The sequence below is a fragment of the Microcaecilia unicolor genome, chromosome 1 (genome assembly GCF_901765095.1).
Source record: "Microcaecilia unicolor chromosome 1, aMicUni1.1, whole genome shotgun sequence".
NCBI lineage: Eukaryota > Metazoa > Chordata > Amphibia > Gymnophiona > Siphonopidae > Microcaecilia > Microcaecilia unicolor.
The window spans coordinates 97079201-97091226 of record NC_044031.1 but is presented as its reverse complement, the minus strand read 5'-3'; the positions used below and the strand labels follow the sequence as shown (position 1 = coordinate 97091226).

Sequence of the window (12026 nt, the reverse complement as noted above, 5' to 3'; positions counted from 1 at the left end):
ATGGGTAGAAGATGCCAAATAAAATTGGGGTGGCAAAGAGGTTGCAAGCTAATTTGTTGGGGTGGCACTTGCCACTCTGTAGCGACGCCTATATACCAACATCCTCCCTCCCAGAATGATCTTGTCAAAACACATAATACTAATACATATATTTCTGCTCATTATATTAGTCCACAACATAATACTTCTTAAAATATTCAGCTATATTTGTAAGTATATACACAATGAAGACAATTTATCTAAAAGGTATTTACTTAGTGGCTATTTCTCTGTGTAAATAGGCTATTTGATTTCTCCTGCAGATAAAAGCAGATGCAGATGGTTCTTTGAATTCGTGTGGATGTTGGGATTACTGTTTGCAGCTGCTTTTTGATGCCCTCAGAAGATGCTGCCCTAGGCAACTGCCTAGACTACCTAATAATAATACCACCTTTGCTGGTCTCATTAAAAATTTGGCAGGAAAAAGATTTTGAATGCACTGGCATGATAGGGGTTATGTTAGAAAGTAGACACATGGGACAAGGTTTTTCTACAGATAGGAGGGATTCTTAGCTCTAAAGCATAAGAGTAACTCAGAACCTGATGCACAAAGCTTACTGTGCTTGGAACGTTTGCTTCAGACCAGTTGTAACCTGTGTAAAGCAAATGTTATTTAGCATGTAATGCAGAAAGGGGTGCTTCGTCCCTTTTACCATTCCTTGTAGCAGCTACCGAATATCCTATGCAAATGCATTTGCAATAAGCTCATTAGTATTAAAATTAGCATTCTGAACAATGCACAGACCTGTGCACCTACCTTTTTTAATGTGAAAAATTATACAGCAGGTCTGGAGCTGTCCTTATGAGGGGAGCAGTCTGCTTGCACTGTAAAGTGTAAGCAGACTGTTCCCCATGGCAGCCACTTATGACCCTCTGATCCGATTCCCCTCACCCAGACCTTTGAAAACTTCCCTGGTGGTCCATTTTGAGAAGGTGGCCCCATAGGCAGGAGGGAGAAGGCATTCATTGCTCCTGCCTCCAACTGTAGAGGTATATGGACGGGAGTGGAGGGGGTCACTAGACCACCATGGTTATTTTTGGTAGCGGGGGTGGGACTCGAGGGGGATTAACTGGACCACCAGGGAGTTTTGGGAAAGGGAGGGGGGGTCACTAGATCAAAATAGAGAATTTTGGTGTTGGGTGGGTCTCAAGATGGGGACCACTGGATCACTAGGGAATTTCAGGAAGGGGAGGGGGGGTCACTAGACCACCACAGAGTTTTGCTTGGGGTGGCTTGAGAGGAGGTCCGCTGGACTCTGTGGACCCCCCCCCCCCCCCCCCCGTCAAGCCCTACCCCCTGCACAACTCAAACTCCATGGTGGTCTAGTGTCAAATGCACCGATACACAAAGGGGGAATCCATGCATCTCTTTGGCATGCCATTCCCTTTTTGCATCTGTCACTGTTTGCGACTCAATAAACTCTCCCGCAACATCCGTATTTACTAGCTGCCTTTGTGCATCTGGCCCTCAGTGTGCCTCCAATAAAGACAAAGATGACCTTCTTTGCAGTCTCTAATGGCAGTGGGTGATCCTGCTTTTATACCATCTCTGCCTTTCCTTTTACAAGTGGTTGCTATTATTCATCATCTCCAAGTACTCCTTTATGAGAGAATAAAAGAGATCATTGTGTGTTAATGTATTATTACCATACAATTTCTATTTTATGTGCAGGAAAAACAACAAGGCTATTATAACAGTGGTACTGCTGTGCAAGGGAATAAAATGGCAGATTTTAAGGCGAACGCCCCTCCTCTTCAGGGTACAGTATTAAATTCGGAAGCAGGTTCCTCCCATAAACTCAACACAAAGAAGAAGTTTCCACCTCTTAGATCTGGGATAGTAAGAAAGCCAATGAATATTTCAGATGAATCTCTGCCAATGGTCATAATAGTTCCAAGTGAAACAGAATGTATGTCGAAGTACGCCATACCTCTGGAGAGTGTTGAAAATGAAGATGAGATGGACAATGCTATGAAAATCATCGAAATCTTAAACCTTGTAAACCAGGTAGGCAACTAGTGTCACTCGGTGTGCTGTTATCTTGGAGCCAATCCATAAACCAAAATGTGTTCACTTATTCTGTAGCATTGCCTGTTACGCTAATTATCGTACAGAACTATGTCAACATTTCTAGGAAATCTTAGTTCAAATCTTATTTTATTTTATTTACTGAGCACTTACAGCCTGCCAGTGTGAGCATAACACCTCTCTCTCAGAAGGAAACAGCAGTACATATTGTTCTGCCCTCACTGGGTGATTGGCATGCAGTTTAAACCAGAGTATAGAACATCACTAGGAGAAGGCTCGGAACTCTTGAACCAAAATATTCTTTAATGCAGTCATTAAACAAGGAAAATTAACCAGTTCAGATGTACTGGTCAAGAGTTTTTTGCCTTACAAACTGGGAGTCTGTTCTCAACCATCTCTCTCCATGCAAGAGAAAAGCTGGGGGGAATTCAACAACATGTCAAGAGTAATGCTGTTTATACTTTTACACTGATGAAACTTGATAGTCACAGTAGCTGGAAGGGGTCATAGTGCAAAATACAGCATATGCAGTTTCAGGTCACAGAGGAGACAAGCTGCAGATTAACTTTTACAGACTTGATGGAGAGAGAAAGGGAGGGGGCTACTAGCTCAGCAAATCGAGGGAACAAGGCAACCAATAGAAAGAGTCCCATAAGAGCCTATTACATGGATTTGTAGTTTTATTGTATATCCTAACATCTGTCTCCAAGCAAATGGTGGTCAGAACACATATAAAGTGGAATTTTAGAAGGGACCTCTATGTCTCATGTATTTTAGAATAAATCACATAATCAGTTATGCTGCATTACAAAATCATTTATTATTTATTATCATTTACTGCATACAAAACATACTAGTTTAACATCTTCCTGCTTTCACATGTGCAGTCATATGCACTCATATCCCTTTCTGTGCATACCTTAAAATACTAATAAAGCAGACTCACTAATATAAATTCAAACTGCTTGTTCGAAATGCCTGTAAACCCCAACAAAATACTGATTGCAAAGTCCATGTAGCTTTAAATGCTGCACTCAACCAAAAGGTTGTGCTCAGTTCTCTTTGTCTCCTTGTTTCCGTAGTTAATCATTGTGCATTTCTAGCCACTCCTCCTCAGTTCCAGAAATTTCAAACACGAATCCAATCAATCCCTTTGAATCCTTCATTTATATACGTGCAGTGGTGTGCTGGAGCTGGCTCGCTCCGGCTCGCAAGATCCGGTTGTTAAATTTTGGCCGGACTTGCGAGCCGGTTGTTGGAAAGGGCGAGCCGGCTCTCCCTCCCTCCGGATCCAGTTCCTCACAGATCCTACCTTGACTATCGAATTCTTCAGGGCAGGCAGTGTTGCCTGCCCGCTGCTATCGCTGACTTTCCTCCACCGCCTGTTTGTGCTTTAAAAATGGCCGCTGAGACTTCCAGAGGCGGCCTCGCGAGACTTCTGTAAGTCTCGGCGGCCATTTTGAAGCGCGATCGGGCGGCGGAGGAAAGTCAGCGATGGCAGGGGCAGGCAACACTGCCTGCCCCGAAGAATTTGATGGCCAAGGTAGGGTCGGTGAGGGATCGGGAGGGAGGGAGGGAGGAAGCAGGAGAATTTGTGAAACAAGTCGGGAGGGGGTGGCAGGGGAGAGAAGGGGCACTGCTGGGCATGGGTGAATGGAGGACAGGGGAAAGGAGGGTCACTGCTGGGCATGGGTGGATGGAGGGCAGGGAGAGGAGGGTCACTGCTGGGCATGGGTGGATGGAGGGCAGGGGAAAGGAGGGTCACTGCTGGGCATGGGTGGATGGAGGACAAGGGAAAGGAGGGTCACTGCTGGGCATGGGTGGATGGAGGACAGGGGAGAGGAGGGTCACTGCTGGGCATGTGTGGATGGAGGGCAGGGAAGAGGAGGGTCACTGCTGGCCATGGGTTGATGGAGGGCAGGGGAGAGAAGGGTCGCTGGCCATGGGTGGATGGAGGGCAGGGGAGAGAAGGGTCGCTGGGTATGGGTGCATGCTGGGCAGGGGAGAGGAGGGTCACTGCTGGCCATGGGTGGATGGAGGGCAGGGGGAGAGGAGGGGAGAGAGAATAAATGCTGGACATGGATGGAGGGGAGGGAAGAGTGAGGAAGGAGATAAGATAAGGGAAAAGGAAGAGAGGAGAAAAACTGCACATGGATGAAGAAAATAGGCAGAAGCTGAGGACCAGAAATGAAAAAGAAAGGAGGAAAGGAAAGAAATAAATGGAAAGGAAGCCCTGGAAACGGAGTTAAGAGGACAGATAGCAGCAGAATCGGATAGCAGCATGATCAGAAAAACAGTCACCAGACAACAAAGGTACAAAAAATCATTTTATTTTCATTATAGTGTTTGGAATATGTTCCCTTTGAGAATCAGGTGCTCAACATTAAAAGTTTATATTTATTTACTTATTTATGGCATTTTATCCCACATTAAACATGAATTAGATTGGAACCTGGGATCATTTAATTTTTTTTTCCTGGAGAGAGTAATGCATTGCTCCCCCACCCACTGGCTATAGCCAGCTCTGCAATTTTGGGGGGCGCAGAGGTGGATGGGGGGGGCGCAGTGGTGGACGGGGGGGGGGGGGGGGGGCGCCGAGGTGGACTGGGGAGAGAGCCTGTTGTTAAAAATTTACAAGCACACCACTGTATACGTGCCACCTTCTCTTCCACTCATACACTGTACCCCAGACTCTTCCAGTCATACAATCTGCCCCAGACTCTACACCACGTGTGTTTCGCTATCAGCGTCATCAGGAGTCGGGTCCTACATAAAACAAATGCATATGATAATGCTCCTAACATCCTCCTAACCTCCATACAATATCTGTTACTTTACATTATCATTTTACTCACAATTTACTCTTTAACATTGATTGGATTCCTGTTTGAAATTTCTGGAACTGAGGAGGAGTGGCTAGAAATGCACAATGATTAACTACGGAAACGAGACAAAGAGAACTGAGCACAACCTTTTGGTTGAGTGCAGCATTCAAAGAGAACTGAACACAACCTTTTGGTTGAGTGCAGCATTTAAAGCTACATGGACTTTGCAATCAGTATTTTGTTGGGGTTTACAGGCATTTCGAACAGGCAGTTTGAATTTGTATTAGTGAGTCTGCTTTATTAGTATTTTAAGGTATGCACATCTTAAGTAGAGGAGTGTGGTAGCTGTGTTAGTCCACTCTTAAGGTTATCAATAGAAATCAAACAAAATAAAACATGGAAAAGAAAATAAGATTTTATTGGACATAATTTAATACATTTCTTGATTAGCTTTCGAAGGTTGCCCTTCTTCGTCATTTCCGATCTGAGGAAGAAGGGCAACCTTCGAAAGCTAATCAAGAAATGTATTAAGTTATGTCCAATAAAAAAGGTATCATCTTATTTTCTTTTCCATGTTTTATTTTGTTTGATTTCTATTGATAAAGGTATGCACAGAAAGGGATATGAGTGCATATGACTGCACATGTGAAAGCAGGAAGATGTTAAACTAGTATGTTTTGTATGATAATAATAAATGATTTTGTAATGCAGCATAACTGATTATGTGATTTATACTGCTAGTATAGCTAATACAGTTATTTAGTTAAATCTAGCCCAGTATAGTAAGGATGTATTTTAGAATAGGATCTGCTGACATACAGCCTGTTCTAAAAAACAAAAGAATGTATGTCCAAGTTAAGTACATAAGTACGTTAAGTATTGCCATACTGGGACAGACCGAAGGTCCATCAAGCCCAGCATCCTGTTTCCAACAGTGGCCAATCCAGGTTACAAGTACCTGGCAAGATCCGAAAACAGTACAATGCATTTTATGCAGCTTATCCTAGAAATAAGCAGTGGATTTTCCCTAAGACCAATTTAATAATGGCTTATGGATTTTTTTTCTTTTAGGAAGCAATTCAAACCTTTTTAAACCCCGCTAAGCTAACTGCTTTTACTACATTCTGTGGCAATGAATTCCAGAGTTTAATTACATATTGAGTGAAGAAAGATTTTCTCCGATTCTTTTTAAATTTTCTGCTTTGTAGCTTCATTGTATGCCCCCTAGTCCTAGTATTTTTGAAAAGAGTAAACAAGCGATTCACGTCTACCTATTCTACTCCACTCATTTTATAGACCTTTATCATATCTCCCCTCAGCCATCTTTTAACTCCAAGCTGAAGATCCCTGCCACTTAGCCTTTCCTCAGAGGGAAGTCATCCCATCCCCTCTATCATTTTCATCGCCCTTCTCTTTACTTTTTCTAATTCCACTATATCTTTTTTGATATGAGGTGACCAGAATTGCACACAGTATTCAAGGTTTGTTCGCATCGTGAAATGATACAAAAGCATTATAACGTTCTGGCTGCATCCAGCATGAACCTCCATTTTACAAATTGAAATGTCCAAACTATGAACAGGGCAAAATAGGGGATATGGATGTCTATGTGGCAGCTGAGGAACATCTACTATAATAAAAAGCACCCTCAACGTTCTGAAGCTGACTCCGTGGCTTCAGGGTTCGTAAGGGTGTCACATCTCTATGCCCTGCCCTTGCGTCAAAACATGATGATGTCGAGGGCAGTATAAACAGAATATTTCCAGATAATACACAGCACCCACCCCTAAACCTAATCAGACATAAACCTTCTCCTAAACCTAACACAATAGTAATGGGTGATTTCAATTCCCCTGATAATGACTGGGTAAGTGTAATATCAGGGCATTCTAGGGAGGTAAAATTCCTTGATGAAATCAAGGACTCCTTTATGTAGCTGCTGGTTTAGGAACCAACAAGAGGAGGATCAATTCTAGACTTAGTCCTTAGTGGAGCACATGAGCTGGTAAAAGAATCAGTTGGACTGCTAGATGACCAAGGAGTGAAAGCGGCACTCAGGAGAGACAAGGACATAGCGGCGAGATTAAATCAATTCTTTGCGTTGGTTTTCAATGAGCAAGATGTGGGAACGATAACAGTGCCAGAAATGGCATTCAATTCTGATGAGTCAGAGACACTGAAACAAATCTCTGTAAATCTGGAAGATGTAATGAGACAATTTGACAAATTGAAGACTAGCAAATCGCTTGGACCGAATGGTATACATCCTAGAGTACTGATGGAATTGAAAAATGAACTTGCAGAGCTATTGTTAGTAATGTGTAATTTATCTTTAAAATCGAGCGTGGTAGTTGAAGATTGGAGGGAGGCTAATGTAACGCCAGTTTTTAAAAAGGGCTCCAGAGGTGATCTGGAAAATAATAGACCAGTGAGCCTGACGTCAGTGCTGGGTAAAATGGTAGAGACTATTTTAAAGAACAAAATTACAGAGCATATATCTAAGCACAGATTAATGAGATAAAGCCAACATGGATTTAGTCAAGAGAAATCTTGCTTCACCAATCTACTGTATTTCTTTGAAGGGTTGAATAAACATGTGGATGAAGGTGAGCCAGTTGATATTGTGTATGTGGATTTTCAAAAGACATTTGACAAGTTACTTCGTGAAAGACTCCTGAGGAAATGAGAAAGTCATGGGAAGGAGGTAATATCCTATTGTGGATTAAAAACTGGTTAAAAGGTAGAAAACGGAGAGTAGGGTTAAATGATCAGTATTCTCAATGGAGAAGGGTAGATAGTGGGGTTCCTTAGGGATCTGTGCTGGGATTGCTGCTTTTTAACATATTTATAAATATTCTAGAGGTGGGAATAACTAGTGAGGTAATTAAATTTGCTGATGAGACAAAGTTATTAAAGTTGTTAAAGCGCAAGAGGACCTTATGGGATTGGGAGACTGAGCATCCAAATGGCAGATGATATTTAATGTGAGCAAATGCAAATTGATGCATGTGGGAAGGAAGAACACAAAGTGTAGTTACGTGATGCAAGGTTGCACATTAGAAGTCACTGCCCAGGAAAAGGTTCTAGGTATCATCGTTGATATGTTGAAACCCTCTGCTCATTATGCAGCGGCAGCTAAGAAAGCAAGTAGAATGTTAAGAATTATTAGGAAAGGTGTGGAAAACAAAGATGAGAATGTTTATAATGCCTTTTGTATCGCTCCATGGTGCGACTGCACCTTGAATAGTGTGTGCAGTTCTGGTCACTGCATCTCAGGAAAAATATAGAGAAGGGTGACAAAAAAGGTAAAGGGGATGGGACGACTATGAGGAAAAGTCTGAAGTGGCTAGGGTTCTTCAGATTGTAGAAGAGAAGGCTGATGGGAGATAAGATAGAGGTCTATAAAATACTGAGTGGAGTGGAATGGGTAGATGTGAATCGCTTGTTTACTGTTTCCAAAAATACTAGAACTAGGGGGCATGCAATGAAGCTACTAAATAGTTAATTTAAAACAAACCAGAGAAAATATTTCTTCACTCAACAATTAATTAAACCCTGAAATTTGTTGCCAGAGAACGTGGTAGCTTATCAGGGTTTTAAAAAAGTTTGGATAATTTCCTAAAAGAAAGTCCGTATGCCATTATTAAGATGGACTTGGGAAAATCCATTGCTTATTTCTAGGATAAGCAGCATAAAATCTGTTTTGTCTTTTTTGGGATCTTGCCAGGTATTTGTGACCTGGATTGGCCACTGTTGGAAACAGGATACTGGGCTTGATTGGTCTGTTACAGTATGGCTTTGCTTATGTTCTTATCTTCAGTAAACAAGAAGGTCTTTTTTTTTTTTAAGATATCAAGGAAAGAGTAAATATAAGGGGTCTTAGGCTGTGCTAGGATTTTTAGCTCGTGGTAATCAATAGAAATCAAACAAAATAAAACATGGAAAAGAAAATAAGATGATACCTTTTTTTTATTGGACATAACTTAATACATTTCTTGATTAGCTTTCGAAGGTTGCCCTTCTTCCTCAGATCGGAAATAAGCAAATGTGCTAGCTGACAGTGTATATAAGTGAAAACATTCAAGCATTACTATGACAGTCTGACAGGGTGGGAGGATGGGGGTAGGTCGGAGGTATGCATGGGGACATCAAAGCATATCATTGATATTCTAACAGGATGGGTGTGGATAGGTGAGGGGTGGGGTGATCAACAGAGACATACAGCTTTATGGTTTATAATGGGCTAGGAACCCCAGATCCTTGTTACGTCCTTTCTGTTGGGTGTTAAAATATTAAATCATTCGTGGTAGAAAGCTGGCAGTAAACGCCGAGATGCCCATAGGGTTATAATGGGCATCTTGGCTTTTTACCGCTTGCTGGTTTCTACTGTGAGCTAAAAACCCTAGCGCGGGTTAGTAAAAAGACCTCCATACTGAATTAAAAACATCTACGTTTATTTATTTATTATTATTTTTGTTTATTTGTTTTTACTTGACAGAATGTGCGTTATTTAGAAGAGATGTATGATTGCACTGAACAGAAAAATGCAATGGTATGTATAAATTTATTTATTTATTTATTTGTTACATTTGTACCCCACGTTTTCCCACCTATTTGCAGGCTCAATGTGGCTTACATAGTACCGTAGAGGCTGTTACCAATTTGGTTGGTGACAGATACAAAGATAAACTGAGGGGCATAATCGAACGCGAGCTCCCGTCTCCATGGGCGTCTATCTCCGAAAACGGGTACATGAAGGGGCGGGACAAACCGTATTTTCGAAAAAAATGGGCATCCATCTTTTTTCCGATAATACGGTTTGTGCCAGCCAAATGCATCGGATTTGTGCGGATTTGAGCTGGGCAGTTTCGTTTTTCAGCGATAATGGAAACCGAAGGCGCCCAGCTCTAAAACGAACAAATCCAAGGCATTGGGTCGTGGGAGGGGCCAGGATTCGTGGTGCACTGGTCCCCCTCACATGCCAGGACACCAACCGAGCACCCTAGGGGGCACTTGTAACAATTAAAAAAAAACGTTAACTACCTTTTGAAGCCCATAGCTCCCTTCCCTTGGGTGCTGAGCCCCCAAATCCCCCCCAAAACCCACTCCCCACAACTCTACACCATTACCATAGCACTTAGGGATGAAGGGGGGCACCTACATGTGGGTACAGTGGGTTTTGGGGGCGGTTTGGAGGGCTCCCATTTACCACCACAAGTGTAACAGGTAGGGGGGGATGGGCCTGGGTCCACCTGCCTGAAGTGCACTACACCCACTAACAACTGCTCCAGGGACCTGCATACTGCTGTGATGGAACTGGGTATGACATTTGAGTCTGGCATACAGGCTGGAAAAAAAGTTTTTAAAGTTGTTTTTTTTGGGTGGGAGGGGTTTAGTGATCACTGGGGGAGTAAGGGGTGGTCATCCCCGATTCCCTCCAGTGGTCATCTGGGCAGTTGGGGCACTTTTTTGGGACTTGTTCGTGAAAAAAAAAGGGTCCAAAAAAAGTGACCTAAATTCTCGCTAAAAACGGCTATTTTTTTTCAATTATCGGCGAAAGCCGCCCATTTCTGTTCAGCCGATAACCACGCCCCAGTCCCGCCTTCACCACGCCTCCGACACGCCCCCGTCTACTTTGGTCGTTTCCACGACAGATTGCAGTTGAAGATGCCCAAAATCGGCTTTCGGTTATACCGATTTGGGCGCTCACGGGAGAAAGACGTTCATATCCCGATTTGGGTCAAAATATGGGCGTCTTTCTCTTTTGAAAATAAGCTGGATTGTGATCAGATGAGGTAGGTGTGGATCAGGCATCAAGAGGATTGGACGAAGTGAAGATTATAAATTGTCCAGAACGATCATTAGCTGTGCTGTGTTGCTGGGTACTGGTCTTTTATGTTGGATCGTTGGGATAGGCCTTTTTGAAGAGGTAAGTTTTGAGTGATTTTCTGAAGTTTAAGTGATCATGGATTTTTCTCACAGCATTTGGGAGACTGTTCCATAGTTGTGTGCTTATGTAGGAGAAGTTGGTTGCGTATGTTGTTTTGTATTTTAGCCTCTTACAGTTTGGATAATGTAGGTTTAGGTATGATCTTGATGATCTGATTCTGTTTCTGGTTGGTAAATCTATTAGATCTATCATATATCCTGGTACTATGCTGTAGATGATTTTGAGGCATATTTTCAAAGCACTTTAGGAGGCTAAGTTCCATAGGTTTATATGGAACTTTGGGAGGCTAAGTGCTTTGAAAATGAGCCTGTTTGTGTACCAAGGTGCAGATTTTGAAGGTGGTCCGTTCTTTGATGGGGAGCCAGTGCGGCTTTTCTCATAGGGGTTTAGCACTTTTGAATCTTGTTTTACCATATATCAGTCTGGCTGCTGTATTTTGGGTGGTCTGGAGTTTTTTTGTGAGTTGTGTTCTACATCCCGCATAGATTCCGTTACAGTAATCTGCGTGGCTTAGGACCATTGATTGTATTAGGTTTCGAAAAGTTTCCCTCGTGAAGAAAGGTTTTATTCATTTGAGTTTCCACATTGCATTGAACATTTTCTTTATTACGGTGTTTACTTGGTTCTCGAGTGTGAGGTTACGATTGAGTGTGACCCCGAGTATTTTCAAGCTTTCTGAAGTAGGGAGTGTGTGTCCTGGGGTGCTTATGGTTGCGGGTTTGTATTTGTTGTGTTGTGATGTGAGGATGAGGCAGTGTGTTTTTAAAATAACATTGCAACATAATATGTTTATTTCTATATTTGACTTACTTAGCTTAGGAGGATACTGTAAAGCTGTTCCTTGATACTGTGAGGATAATTTTATAAAAGGTTGCCTAGGATGGGGGGCCATGTAGTTATTTTTTAAAAGCATATTTTATAAAGATTATTTCAGGGGGAATTCTGTGCAACTGTGCAGCGCAGAATTCCTCACCCCTGCAGAATTGTGCAGAATTCTGCAAAGTGCTGGAATCTCCCCTGTACAGATCATGCTGCACATCGGATCACTTCCTCCTCCTCCTCTGCTGCCTTAGACCCCAACTAATTGGATTTTTTTCAACTGCAGCTAGCTAATTCAAGGGGTCATTCAACTCCAGCTGATGAGTGGGCATGGGAGCTTGTTCTGCTCACAATCACCACGTCA

The 12026-nt window shown here is 42.5% G+C and overlaps 1 protein-coding gene across 1 annotated transcript in view; it reads left to right on the top strand.

The window, feature by feature from the left end:
- Positions 1 to 1762: 1762 nt before the first annotated feature.
- Positions 1763 to 12026, top strand: part of CCDC7 (coiled-coil domain containing 7) — a 184681-nt gene continuing 174417 nt past the window's right edge. The window contains exons 1-2 of the mRNA XM_030200375.1: positions 1763 to 2047; positions 9392 to 9445. Coding sequence (XP_030056235.1) covers positions 1763 to 2047; positions 9392 to 9445 — 339 coding nt within the window. The remainder of the gene's footprint in view (positions 2048 to 9391; positions 9446 to 12026) is intronic.